Source organism: Aptenodytes forsteri, unplaced genomic scaffold, assembly GCF_000699145.1.
Source record: "Aptenodytes forsteri isolate BGI_AS27 unplaced genomic scaffold, ASM69914v1 Scaffold55, whole genome shotgun sequence".
NCBI lineage: Eukaryota > Metazoa > Chordata > Aves > Sphenisciformes > Spheniscidae > Aptenodytes > Aptenodytes forsteri.
In genome coordinates, this window is record NW_008796063.1 from 1,193,609 (window position 1) to 1,208,505 (window position 14,897).

Here is a 14,897-nt window from a genome sequence, read left to right on the forward strand (position 1 = left end):
ATCCCTCTGACCATTTTTGTGGCCCTCCTCTGGACCCGCTCCAACAGGCCCCTGTCTTTCTTATTCTGAGGGCTCCAGAGCTGGACGCAGTACTCCAGGTGGGGTCTCACCAGAGCAGAGTGAGGCCCCATTTTGATTTGCTTCGTCTCATATTTTAAAATAGTCTAAAAGTAAAAAATATAAGAAGTACTTTTTAATGGAAAGCCCAAAAAAATCCATTCAGAAAATGTGAAAACAAGCCATTTTGATATTGCCAGAACTGTCTCTTCGTCTTGCTTTTTTTTAATCTCCCCCCTTCTACAAAGTGGCACCGTTTTGCAAAAGACTAAGGTTTTACGGGGCTGCACCTTTTTGACAGAATATGGCTCCAATGTTGCTGCCTTTGTGATCGGCTGTAGATGGAATAGTCAACTGATGAAATATAATGTGCTTTGAATTATCTCAGCAAAACGCTTCACTTGCGGTAAATTCATTGGCATGTATGCACATTGTGTTTCCTCAGATCAGGATGACAACCTCATTGCTGGCTGGCTTGTGGCATCCCAAGTTAACACATGTAAACTTCGCAGCTGTGAGCTGTGTTACAACCGAAAGGACGTAGGGGCTGAAGCCAGCAACTTCTTTCTTTTGTTTTCCTTTAAAAAAAAGTCTATGCAGAGATGCCTTTTCAAGTGAAGGACTATGAGGTAGCATAACCCAGGTTATTTCATCTCCGTTTTCATGTGGCTCTCCTGACTTAACGCCCCTGTCTATAGCCAAGAGCTCCCGAAAGCTGGCTGAAGAGAGGGTCTTTACAGTGTTGGGAGAAAAGGGAGGATTTTGATTTACAGACAGCCTGCTGTATGGCACTTCAAAGCATCCATTTTCCTAAGTGTGACAGAGATGAAGTAGCCACAGAAATTATTTTCCTGATGAGCCTGAGCTGTGAAGTGGGAAAGGGAAGCACATTCAGTGAGTGGCTGCAGTGCAGTTTAATCTTCCCGTGTACCCCAACTGCAGATGCAGCCTGCCTGTTTAGATCATCCAAAGCTACTGAAGTTTGCTGAGCTTAAGCACAGAAAAACATACCTGGTCCACCGAGTTGCAGGAGATAAGCTGGGTTTTAACCGTAGCAGTTCGGAGCCTGGGGGGTGGGGACTGGTTTGTTTTTTTTTTTTTAATTCGTGTCTTACAATCCAAGTTCTCAGAAAAACCTTGAAGTGTTCATCTGAGAATCCAAATCAAGAGGGCATTTCTGTGTCAAACAGGTATCCGCAGGTGAGTATGGCTCTCAGCGTGCACAAACCGCTCCAAGTAGGGGATTTTTGATACCTGCTTCAGGAAGACTGATGCCAGGGAGGCTGGAGAGGGGCCAGGCGGAAGGAAGAGGCCTTCCTGGGGGGGCAGGACACTTTGAAGTGTGACCCCGAGCAGAACCGGGGTGGGAACGGTGGGAGCAGAGGCGAGGGGCAGCTGGGACAGGCAGCGGGGTGCTGCGGCTGCGGAGGCAGGGAGGGGAAGGCAAGGGTCAGGGAGGAGGGCGTGTGGGCAGGGAGGCTCCCAGCAGTGGGGACAGCAGCGCTGGGAGCTGGGTGTTCGCCAGACAGGTTGCAACAAGCAGTTGGGGGAAACAGGCTGTGTTTTTTAACAGCTGGTTTGACATAATGAATGCTGAGCAGCCTCTAAAGCAGCCCTGATCAGATGCCCCGGGGGAAGCAGTGGCTGAAGTATCAGCCTAGGAATCAGGAGACCAGGGTTTTATTCCATCATCTGCAGCTATTTCAGGAGTGACTTTGGACAAGCAGCTGATGTGCTTGCGTCTTGGTTTCCCCACCACCAAAAGGTGTTGCTCACCTTGATACCCCCGAAACTGAGATGCTAGAAGCAGAAGCCTCTCCTCTCCCAGTGCGGTAGGACAAAAACACTGAAATTAAAATATGGCAAGTTCAAAACTGTCAGAGGGAATTCCTTTTTCACATACGCTGATGCAAATCACGGCTAACATCAGTGACTAAGGTGAACTGGCGTCAGTGGGAAACAGAATTAAGTGGGGTCTGTTCCGTGCCTATATAAGTAATAAGCACACAGTCATCGAGCCCTGACCCAGCTATTCTTCTGTAGTTTAATTTTTTAATAAAACAATTTTTTTGCCTGCCTTTTTTAAGACAAATGTTGAAATGAACCTTTGCTCATGTAAAATGCATTTGCCATATGACTAATGGTTATTTTTAAAGCACTGAGCAAAGTGTATGCATGTGTGTGTCAGGGAGACAAAGAGAGGGAGTCTTTGTATATTTGCTGTGGTAATTGTTTATGAATATAGTTGTTTTTTCCAATTATCCTTTCCAATTGTAATACATCAGCAGTCTTGTCTCTATTTCTCTCTGTTGAAGTGTGTGTGTAAGTGTAGAGATTTATGCTTTCAGATACTTCAGTTACAAAAGTGTATCATCTTAAGCATTGATTTTTTTTCATAACGTGCCATAGAACAGAGAGAGAGAGGTTTGTGGAAAAGATGGAGTTAAAAGTTAAACCATGGTCATGCAAACAACTAAGTGGCCATACGGCTAATTTCAGGGCCTTGGACTGAAATATTATTTCATATCCAAAAAATAAAGGAGAAAGTCTGAAAGGCCAGAACTCATGCTAAAGCCTACAGGATAAGTTGAGCCCAGAGTCAGAGCTGGAGAATTTGAGCTAAAGGATATTAGCGTGGCTTCACGGACGGAGACCCAGTATGGAATGGAGAATTCATTTCTTCCACAATAGCAAGATTTTGTAATCTTGCTCAAGCAAAAGCACGGTGGCCTGTGGAGTATAAAGTCATTTGCACTTGGAATAAATGAGTCTACGAGTTAAGTCCTAGCCCTTATATGTCAGCAGTAAAAATCCCACAGGCTTTACTTGGTCTACATTGTACTTAAGGTTTTAAGTACCTAGTGCCCAGCTGAGGCAATGGTCTTCCGTGACTGACCTCCGAATCAGGCACTGTGTAAATGCCAGATACATCGTCTCTGTGTGTGTGTGTGTGTGTGTGTTTAATATGAAAGCAGCTTTTGTTTTACAATTGCTGCTAGTGCCATAGGTTGTGGGGACTGGTTTTCATTAACATACTTAGGCTCTTGTGATTTAACACTATTACATGATCTGAGTGTTTGAAAATGACTTGAGCAGGCCCAATCCACAAAGTCTGCCACGTGTCTCAGTGCCCTTTCCCAAGGAAGGAGTTGTTTCACACTGCTGGCACGACGTGATTTCTTCCAGCAGCACAGCAGGAAGAAATCCTTACAGGTTTCAGAGGTTGTGAAAACCTGCATGGTTTAGCAACCCCTTCTTCATACACAGAAACGAAGGGTCTCCGCCACTTTCTTCCTCAGGGATAACACCACCACAGTTATACTGTAGCGGGATATTTTAAATGTATGCTATTTGCTTTCGGAGCTAGAGGTCTGTAAATGCTGCTGTAAGGCTTCTGCTGTTCGACCATTATTTCATGTTGTCATTTTTATTTGAAGGCCCAACCATGGCCAAGAAAAGGAAACTTCTGTACTTCTCTTTTTGTGTTACATCTTCCAACTGGAATATTTTCAAGCACAATAGAACTGAACATGAGCTTTGGGGAGGGAGGAAGAGGAGAAAAGGGAATTAGCTAGAAGAGATGATGACTCCAGTGGGGTACTCTGCAGTTTAGTTCTCTGGGGACTGAAAAATGCTTTCAAGCAGTCTGATGTTGCAACAGTCCAAAAGAGGAGAGAAAAAACCATGTCTGGTCTAGACCGACCAGAAACAAAACAAGGGACACTTTGAATTCTGAGACTCTCACCACAACTGAAAACTGTGCTCAGGCCAAGTAACTGGAAAATCAGTTTCTTGGGTTAGAGAAATGCTTCCCTGAAGAATCAGAGGCAGCTTTCCATTTTAATTGGTAACAAAATTATTATATTCTGAAGCATTGATTCTAACACTTGAACCAGTGCAAAGATTTCCAATCAAGGCTGTGAAAAGATTTGGATAGTTTCATATGGAGCTTAGTGAAATGCTACAGTGAAACAAATTTTTCTGTGACATTTTCTTGCCATTTGGCTGTGATAGTCTATCATTTGTCACAAAATGGAAAATAAGATCTGTCTTCCTAATGTACCAAAAAGAAGCCTGACTGCAAACACAAGTCAGGAAGAGGCATAGGGACTGGAGCTGAGTAGTGAAACCCTAGATCAGGAGATGGTTATGAGAAATCATATATCAGGAGACCTGAGAATCCCCCAGCCAGGAGTAATTGAATGCGGTAATTGTTAAGGAGAGCTTTAAAAAGAAATGTTGAGTAAAAGTTACTTACAAGGTGCTTGTTTTAAGAGGGAAGTGTAGTAAATTTCAGGACAAATTTTTAAGTGGCAATACTACAGGCACGGCCTATGCTGTAGGCAAAATAAATTTTCTGAACTAAATGACTCCTCTCAGTCAGTCAGGCTACAGTGTTTGTTTTCAGGGTGAAATATGTATTTCCTTCATTGCAGTGGTACAAGGATGGCTGAAGCCTGAGAGGAGGACTCTAGGGATCTGGTTGAAATGCCTGGCAATACCACCTGCTCCTTATGGGATGAGGGGTGAACTTTGCAGAGATTTGCACTGCAGAGCACGGGATAGGATCAGAAAACCCTTTTGGGATGTGATGGACTGATATGTGAGTAGTATTTCATATTGCAAGAAACAAGAAAATTTAGGGGTTTTTCTCTTAGTCCTGCACTTTTAAAACTGGTATATTATTACTAGTCTGCTCACTGTGGAAGACGTTAGGCTAAATATGTTAATTCCAGGGAAAAGTGCCCTACAATCTTCTAGATTAAAGTGATATGTAAGTGCCAAACATTATCTATATTATTTTATGATTAAATTTTAAAACAATATTTTCTTCAAAAAGATTCAGTCAATATACCTGAGTCTGGTAAAAGTAATATGACTCATACAGCCTATACTTTACCAATATGTGAAGCCTCTTTTACAAAAGAGCAACACAGCACTTCAAGATAACAAAAAATCAAGGGAGTTTGAAGATACTAGCCAGTCCGTTTTTGTAGTGCTGTGATTTCTTCTTGCTCTTGTAGGACTGCAGTCAAGGAAGATACAGACAGACCATATTTTTCAGATGATTAAAAAACGTATAGATGGAAAGTGGAGGAAGAATGTCACATACTTCTGTTCAAGTCCTTTAGGTGCTGCGGCCATATGATAGTTCCAGACATTAATTCATCCAATTTTACCCTTTCTTTTCCTAATGTTCCCTTTTCATCTGACAGCCATTAGAAAGCATGACTTCTCTGTACTAGTTCATAAGGACAAGATCATGTGTTGGGAATGTGCTGTATCAGGGATGGGGAACTCTAGAAGGATGACCTGGAACTTTTTAATGTTCCTGCAATGCACATTTAAGTGTCTTTCTGGGTAGGGGGCAGAGATACCTTGCATGCATATGATTCTTGCGTGCAAATATGCTTGCAAGCTCAGGCTCACATGAAATTCTCATCTGAAATTTGTTGCCTGTTGCACAGAGCTTAGGCCAAGATCTGTTCACCTCTGTTTTTTCAGTATTCAGCAGTGAGCAGTCTTCCCTGCTTTGGCTAACTGAAATACATTTTAGGAGGCAGCTGCCTATTGCCAAGAAGAGCCCGCATGCAAGAATATTTCCATCTGGGATGACTAACATGTGCCCAATGTACGTCCAGTCTCACATCCCACTCTGCAAACAAAATCCACTGATGAATTAATTCTCTTCTTGCTTCAAAGGGCAGTCAAAAGATGAAAGTGAAAAACTGGACATATTTCAAAAAATTACATTATATGAAAAATAGGTCATTCAGCCAGATTGCAAATCATAGATTTTCAAAAATGTGAAATGTCAAGCAGTCCTATTTGAAAAAATATGTGTGTCCTTGCTTGTTGCATATTTTGCTAGTGATGGAAAGAACATGTTCAAAAAGGAAAGACAGTGTTTTAACTCCTTCTCCGGATAATGCCAGCAATATTCAACTTGTTTGATCCAAGCTTACATCAATATAAACATGATGCATTGTCCTTGCTCAGTTTGTAATTCTTTCATAACTGAAACAGCAAAATTAATTTGAACAGTTGTAAATATAAAAGTGATGCAACAGTTTCTTGTATTTCACAGTTGCAAATATCAAGTCTGCTTCTTGTGAAGACACTTGATTTTATTGAATGCGTCATATGCATGGCTGATCCTTCTCATGCACTGAAGGAATGTCAATGCTGATATAAAACCCCATATAATAACCCACTGGCTTCTTATATATCAGTGACTCAGGCAATAAAATATATAATTGTGATGCTAATTAAATTGCTATTTTAAAGATATGTCTTTAATAAAGGGATTGTTTGCACCTACCCAGAATTAAAAACAGAGCTGTCGGTCTAATGTAGTATAGCTGTCAATACTTAAAACAATACACAGAAGCTGCAATTCCTTAGCTAGTCTCAGAGGCGCAGGTCTGAGGAGGTGTAAATCCTCCACCCAAGACAAATGCACAACATGCTGCCTGCTGTTTAACTGGTGGTACGTATATTAGCAGAGCAGAGGCCTATAATTACATAAATCCTAAAAAAAATTAGCTGTTTAGTGAACTATTTGAGCAGTACCAGTGCTAACTGCCTAAAACGGGCAATCCAAAACTTAACCAACAAAGATGATGTTGACCCAAGCAAAACAGTATTCATCTCAAGAATTAAAACCCTAAGCCAGTGTCATGTGCAGCCCTCTCAGATGTAATTATTGTATTCTAGTTTGTCCTGAATGTGCCCGGTATGTTTTTCCATGCTGTAAAAATAAATACAGTGATTTAAAACCCTGGAAAGTCCAAGCAGGTAATAAATAGTCCAGCTCTGTAGAAATGTGGGTCTGACTTTCTAAGATCATCTGTGCTCTCTGTGAACATTTCATCCAATTCAGCACACCTGGGCATTTCTTCTGCAGGTGCCAGGGGCTTAGCCACGTGTTTACAGGCTTCCCCCTCCATTTATTGCGATTCCAAAGTGGTTATCCATCCTTGTGGAGGCCAAGGCAAAGGTGAGGCATAGAGCAGGCTCATTGGAGCTAGTAGTTGGGCAACATTCGAATATTAGTAGTTTACATGCAGATTAAACAAAACCAGGTTTGTAGGGAGAGATCATACATTTTTATTAGAGCAACTTCTGTAGTCGGAAAAAACAGGCAAGCTTTTAGACAGACAAGACCACTTCTGGTCTGGAACAGAAGCAGGAGTGTTCAAAGCTAAGTTCAAGCTGAGAAGAATTGCTCTGCTTTTACTTCATCATGTTAAACAAAGCACTGTTAGGACTGATTGGCCACCTCCTAGAGACTGGACAGTCATCGATCTCTGAGTTAAGAAGGAACGGTATTTGGTTCAGCTATGTCAGTCTATGTTAATCCCACAAATGGTTCCACCAGCTTCAGTGGACAAACATCTTTAACCTAAGCATTTAGTGATCATTTCCACTGAGGAATTGTTTATTTACAGTAAAAGGCAGGACTCTAGGCTGAAACTCTGAAGCCAACCCTCTATTCTTCACTCAGCTGCTGGTCTACTGAGTGATCTATAGTGAGTGGGTCTATCTGTCAGCTTCTGTGTGGTAAATGGGCATAATAAAACTGGCCTCCTTGCAAAATCCTTTGAGATCTACAAAGGAGAAGTGTTACACAGCAGCTATACACTTCGTTACTCGCTCTTTTTCATGTGGTTCCTTTAATAGACATTTGGGTTCTGATTTAGATCTTCTGAACAGGGTGTAACACTATTGGTGCTAGTAGCAACTCTGTGTTTGCCAAATGTGACTAGAAGACTCCTACGACTGTGATGTAAGCAATTAAAAAGTTATTTCTCTAAACTTCCCAATGTCAGGTATGCTCTTAAATAGGGAAAGGCTATTTGTGTTCAGGAACTACAGAAGTGTCTTCATCTCCCTGAACAATTACTGCGATGGCACATCCAATCTGAGTAGGCACATATGGAAACAAATAACCCTGTAGGTGCTCACAGATTCTCCAATAAATGTACAATAAATGTTATCTTTTTCACATTCAAATAAAACACAGGAAAATGAATGCCGAAGCATTTCCCATTATTCTGTACTGTATGTGTATGTGCACAGTCAAATGTACAAATGCATAACCATACTTAGGCACAATAGCAAATTTATGTACTGTGAACATGTGTAAGTATGCATACATTGGCATTAAATAGTGCACAATATAAAAAAAAAAAAGACAAACATTCAGGTTGCAAAGCCAAGCAACATTGGATATTCCAGAATGCAGGTTTCCTGGGCATTCTTAATTAGCCCTTTTGAATATGTATGATGATACAGTTTTAATTACATGATAACGCGTAGGGTTTTTTTCCTTAACAGATTCTTGTTTCAGCCAGTCAATGAGGAGTCAGTTTTTTAACCTTCTGGTTTTTCTCTTCTTCCATCATCTTTTTCTGGTGCTCTGGCCTCAGATCTCATGTTAATGCACATGGTCTAAGCGTTACACTGGACACAGAAAACATTAATCCCCTTCCAAGCTTTTGTTTCTCTGGTGCTCCCATAACAGCATCTTAATATGCCCCAAATCCTGATGAACGTATCTCTGCAACACATCTGCGCAGGGTGAGAATACTATTATCTTCACAATATTATTGCCATCATGCAAAAACACTGAAGCACAGGGAGAAAAAGGACAAAAATGTCAGAACGACAACGTTCAGCGAAAGCTGAGAGATGTGGGAGCTTTCGCATGCGTAGCATTTCCCTAGCACTTTCTCCACTCAAAGCACAGTCCCAGTTGACTTCAGCTCTCAGCACTTCTGCATTTCAGGCCCCAGGTGTCTCTTGTTGAGCACCCAGAAAATGAGGCCAAGCACTCGAGGGAGGAAATTCCAAAATGATGTCATCATGCCTACACGTGGGGAGAGGGAAGGAGCTAATCGTGCCCAGGCAATCCAAATTCTGGCATTTGCTAACATTTTAGCATTTGGCTCACAACCATATTGTTCTTTTAGCTGAGTTTCTCTGTGCATGAGTATACATTTCACTGTAAATAAATAAGGACATCTGAACTGTGTCTAACCTGCTAAAAACTCTTGCACTGCCTTCCCAGTAAAACTAATTTATTGATGTGTGTGCCCTTGGAAAAAAGGCATGGCACGTGTTGTAATAACCTTTACTTATTTTTCCTGCTGCAATTAAATCTAGGGAAAGCTAGGGAAACTTGGTTTTGATTGTTCCCAGAAGAGCAAGGGAAGTAAAGAAGATCTACCTTAATAGGTGCGGAAGTATCAATACACTCCACTGCTCCAGCTGTGCCTCAGCCATTCATTCCTTCTCTGCTTTAGAAGCAGGAACAGACAATAGGCAGGCAAACAATTTGGCACCCAAAATCCAGGGGATCAGGGACTTCTAGGGGACAGGGATAAATTTGCTTCACGTCAGTCTGAAAACCCGCTACTAAACCTCAAGATTTACATTTGTTACATTGTCCCTATCCATTAGCAAGTCAGGCATTAAAAAGCATAGCATGCTGCCTTAAAAATCCCAAGATGTTCAATTAAATACTGGTTTATTTTTGGTTTGCTTCCTGCAAGTTTTCTCAAACCATTCCCCTTTTGAAACTTCCCTGCACAAGCAAACAGGTTGGAAACAGGTTAAAAATGGAAGCTGAAATCCATATGTAAACAGCTGGCTCCAAGAGCTGGTGCTCAAGGGAACGAAAACTTGTAATGCAAGACTCACAAAACTCTTGCGGGAGTTGGCTTCATTAGGTATCTACCATAAGCGTGTCTGTGTGCATATATCTGTACACCGTTGTGATCCTATCTGTGTCTGCATATGTACCTGAGGTTAGCAGAGTATTCACTCCCTGCTGTGCCGGTCACTCCTCTCTCTTCTCATACGTCTCATCTGTTCTTTGAAACTGGGAGTGCCTCTCTCTTTCATACATCCCCATCTCCGCTAGCTCCACAGACTGATGGCAGAAGGACCTTTTTTTACCCCTCCTATGTGTGTACAGCAAGTGAGCTTTTCTCAGTGACTCTCTGCTGACTGCATCGAATGTTATCTACCTTTCAGCCAGTGGACAGAGCAATGTGTTTACCTTGCCCAACTGAAACGTCCTGGCTTACTCTCTAAAAGCTCTTCTCTATAGCCCTTCTATATAGGGTACCTAGGGAAATGTAATTGCCAAGGGAGGCATCATGAATACCCTACCTTTACCCCATTCTGAGTGGCTGTTTCCTCTCCTGGTCTGAAAAATCCCTGATATAGGGGTGGCATTAGTTAGTAGTGCTTTTAATTCTTGAAATGCCTCCCCATCCATGCTGGATTCCTCCTCCCTTCCCAGCCTGGGGAGCACATGATTATCCCTCCTCCCCGACGACTGGGGAGCCAAGCTTTCCCTCTTGTCCTTGCAGCCGTCGCTAGCAGTAGGGGGAGCGATGGCAGATCTTATGCCAAGATTTCCTCTTTTTCCCAAGAGGGAAAAGCATATCTGTCCATGCTGAGACACTTCCTTACAGTATGTAGCTAAGCGATGCTCTCCAGCCAAAATGTCAGCTAGCAACTTGCACTCTGTGGGCTTCTGGGGGGAGAAATCCTAGGGTAGGCAATGTGGTGGGAATAGTATGGTGCCTATTACATTATTGAAAACAAAATACAGCTGCATGTTACTGCTGGCTGAATGCAACCTGTCAGCACCAACATCTCCCCAAGAAGCCAGGACTGATTGCAGCCAGCCTTCGCAGGAGAAGGTGCCAGTAGCTGAGCAGTTGGAGAAGTGTGACGTGTTGCCCCCTGCCCGCTTCCAGGCCGTGTTAACACAGCAGTGTTAGAGCAGGGAGTGTGCCTGGAGAAGCACCATGTTGTGAGGAACCGTGTGGTGACAGGCAGATTGCTCAGAAAGCCCCAAAGGAACTGCAGCGGTTTTGCTGATGGCTGAATGCCCCAGGGCTGGGACAACATGCGTTCTCTCATGCGATGGACCGACCCGGGGCACCAGTGGTGCTTGCTATACCTTGATGGTGCATCAGGCTCCAGAATCACTCCAGAATAATTCCTCCATGGCCCACAGATTTGCTTATCCTAATTGTTAATTACTGTAACTCCCTCTTTTAGGACCAGGTCTATTTTCAGTCTTCGTAGTTCACTGAATCTAGAAGGCTGAGCGTCCCTACCCTCTCATGAGTGGGAGTGGGTTGGGTGCTGGCCCTGGGCACTGGAGAATGAATCACGTTGCTGTAGCTGGGAACAAGTAATGAGGGTTAGGTAGGCTTTGAGCCATTTTGGTGCATCACTGTCTTTCCAGCTCTGCTTGTATTATGTTTTGGTCTGGACAATCAGAACCCTTGTAACTTCAGACAGAAATCAAGAAATGAATGGTTTGCCCTCCTGAATAAAATGAGAACATGTGAGTGTGGGGAGAGAGGGGACGGGAGAGAGGCATTTGCATAGGTCAGAAAAGGTCATTAAAACATCTGGCAGTAGTAACTGACATGTGTCAAATTTTAGTGTTCATTAAATTCGTATTAATGCAAGAATGGTTCTTAAGCTCCAAATGCCACTTTTGGTTGCTGTGTTCCCCCAGTTGATGGCGATGACTTTTCAGAACTGTACCATGCTTGTTTGCTTGCTAGTGGCATCTGACCTGAGGTCAGATTTCTATTTAACCCCTTCCTGTAGGTCAAAAGACAAATTAATCTGGTGAGAATTGAATTGGAAATGAGGTGTCTGGATAGCAGGTGTCCTAACCATGGAATAGCTGCCAGGCTGAAACATGTTTGCATCTGTTCTTATGCCATCCAAGAAGTCATCTCCGAGGTCAGGGAGATATTCAGCTGACATCTGAGATGGGAAGTTGCCACAGGGAGCACAAGTGGCAGGTGCGCTGTGTTAGCAGATTTTCTTGCAGTCTGGGGGTAATTTCCGAGAGTGTCACTTTGAGTATAAATGTAGACATTTCCATTTATTGTGCACTTTGCTTTACCTGTGTTTACTACCAGTTTATAATCATAAAGAAGATACACTATTTCCCTCCCCCTTAAAGAGGTGAATCCCACAAATCTTTTTCTTCCTTTTTTTTAGAGGATGAAGATGATGAAGAGATGGTGGAGCCAAAAGCACAGAATGACTTGGAGATGGAAAATCAAGACCAGAAGCAGGAAGTGAAAGAAGGTACTTAAAAAAATGAAAAGGATTTTGTTACAGCTTTAAAGGACTGAATGCTGCAAGTAGTTATTCTCATAGGTAGCTTCCATTATTGAGAACACTGTGAAATTGAAACAGTCACCAGTTTTATTGATTCAGAACCACGAGTGGCATAAAAGCAGAAAATTGTATCCCAGCGACCCAGCTGGTAGGTCTGAGAAGCTTGTGAAAGGCACAAGACTTAGGCTGTTTAGAAGAAGCAACATGTCCTCATAATTTGGGAACAAAGTAGAGATTCTTGGATTCCAGGACTGGTGCTTACTTGTCCTCTGGCTCAAATAGCCTGCTTACATGAAAGATTTAAAATGTGAATGCCAGGCATTCCAGCGGCTCCATAAAGTTGGTTGGTCTTCAGAGGTACTTAGAGCCAGTAACTGTCTGCCTGCTTGAGAGGGGCAAACTTAAACCTAGTGGTGGTCAGGAATCTTCCAGCAGAAAACCATTCCACTGGAAAATGTTGACTGTCAAAATCAAAATTTTTGTAGGAGCTGCCCCCAGGGAACTTAAGGTCAAAGCTGAAGCCAGACAGGTCCAGCCCTTCTATCCATTTCTCTGGAGTGAGACACTGTCGAGGGTTACAAGAGACAAAAATTCAGGTTACTACTTCTTTCTGGTGCAGACAAGAGACACGTGTCGAAGTGGTGCATGTCAGCACTGGACACAGTAGATATCCTGGGTGTCTCTTGTTTGCTTCTCTTGGACCCGTTCTAGCTTCCGTAATTAGAAGAGGGATGTGAAATTTGGTCTTCCTCATCTGGGAATTTACTAGAGTACTGGCTATTCTGGTGTGTCACTTTGAGCAGTCAATGCTCACCCCTGTGTGGAGTGGAGGAAAAGAGCTGAAATATCAGCAGCTCCAGTGTGAGAGGAAATGAGTTTCTTCTCCAGCTCTGTATCTCCGGGACTGCTCACAACGCTGTTTACCCCCTTGAAAGGTAACTTACTTCCTCAGGTAGGGCCTAAGCCACTTCTTGCTGTGGAGATCATTATCAGGATGATTCTGTGACCGTGGCTTTGTTTTTCACAAGGTAATCTCACTATGGGAAAAATATGGAGTCATTTTACAGAGAAGCCCATGAAATTGTTAACTGTGAATACAGCAGTGGATGCTCCTTTCTCATGCAGGGGAGCCTGGCATGATTTACATCAGTGTCCAAAAACCTGAGTCTGGTGTATAGTGCCCATATTCGCTATCCTGACATACTGAAGTGAGCTGCAGTACCAGCCATGCTGTTTTGATTTTAAATTGATCTTTCTTCCTTCTTAAGAGCTTCATAGAAATGATGCCATAAGTCTGGCGATGTCCATTGCTCATTAGGTCCTTGTAGAAACACGGAGGGGGGAACTCATTCCTCCCACTCCTCATCCTTCTGCTTCTCCCACCGCCCCCAGCCACCGCTGCTGTGGGCAGAGGGGAGCAGCAGCAGCAGCAGTGACAGCAGGAACAGGAGTCACACAAGAGTCTGCAAAGGCAGAACTGAAGACATGAGCAAGAAACATGGCAACACAGAAAAACTTACTTTTTCCTGAAAATTATCCTTCCTCCCAAAACTGTGGCATCAACTCACATATGGGCTTTAGCAGTCACTGGACCTAACACAGTATCTCTTTTACTGATAACAACAGGAAGCCATAAAAACCGGTATCACTGCACTTATGCGCTGTCCTGAGTTGCTGAATGTCCCTCTAGTATTCAGCTTACAGCTGATCCCGCCCCCATTTATTTCCATGTAAAAGTAACGCTAGTGCTTATACCTGGGGAGAAAGCACAAACTCCTGCATGAACAGAAGAAGAAAAAATCTAAATACATTCCTGAACTGATTTATTGCACTTTTTCGTGGGTTTTCAAGTTAGCCTTTTATGTACTTTGCTGACCAAGTGCCACTGCCAACATTTTTATTTCTTTGTTGCATTTTAGTCTCAGGGCAGTGTTCCCCTTCTCTGCCTAGCAGACCCCCCGGGAACGGTAGATCAACTGGGCTAGTTTAGCACTAGTCTCAGACACACAAACTGCAGGCTATAAAAGCAAGGCACAGCTTGTTTTAGCAGAACCAGCTTTGGGAGGTGCTAACACTTGACTGGGTTCAAGGAAGAAGAAAGCATGCTCATTGCCTGATAGAAAGTGAACTTGACCTGCAGTACGTGTTGTGACGGATAAAATAGTGGCATGCTGATGACTGGCATTAAATGCTGTGAATCAAATGAAGCTGTCGTCCCCAAATTGACAGGGAATGGAGTCCCATTTTTAGCGGTTGGTGTCGTTCTCTCCCTGTTGGCTTTAGCCCTTTTGCCAACAAAATCCTGTTTTCCTCTCTGTTGTAATCACTCTTCTCATGTTCTGAGCAACATTCAGAGTTTGAAGCCATCGTTTGTGTTTCATGGAAGTGATTAAAACCATGTTACAAGTCAAACAGGAGTTTAGAAGAACATTTCCTGTCGGTGCTGCACTCTGTGTGCCTACTCAGAATTAATAGCTTTTCTGCAAATTAGCACATAATGGGTTAAAAGCATGTTTATGTTGGCATTAAGTACTCTGGCTTCTTTTTCTCTGCAAGGCAAGACAATATTTTGCAAACTTTTTAAAGAATCTCTAATAGATATTATAGTGGCGCCATTCACACTGCTATATAGTAGTTAAGGCTGTGTCAGCACTTCCATTATGAATTCT

General features: G+C 42.8%; 1 protein-coding gene across 4 annotated transcripts in view; it reads left to right on the plus strand.

Moving 5' to 3' along the window:
• The window catches only part of DYNC1I1 (dynein cytoplasmic 1 intermediate chain 1), a 180,396-nt gene that overhangs the window by 77,212 nt on the left and 88,287 nt on the right, over positions 1 to 14,897 (plus strand). For all 4 annotated transcript variants that reach the window (XM_009286345.2, XM_009286344.1, XM_009286346.1 and 1 more), the window contains one exon: positions 12,106 to 12,195. In XM_009286345.2, the coding sequence (XP_009284620.1) occupies positions 12,106 to 12,195 (90 nt within the window). The remainder of the gene's footprint in view (positions 1 to 12,105; positions 12,196 to 14,897) is intronic.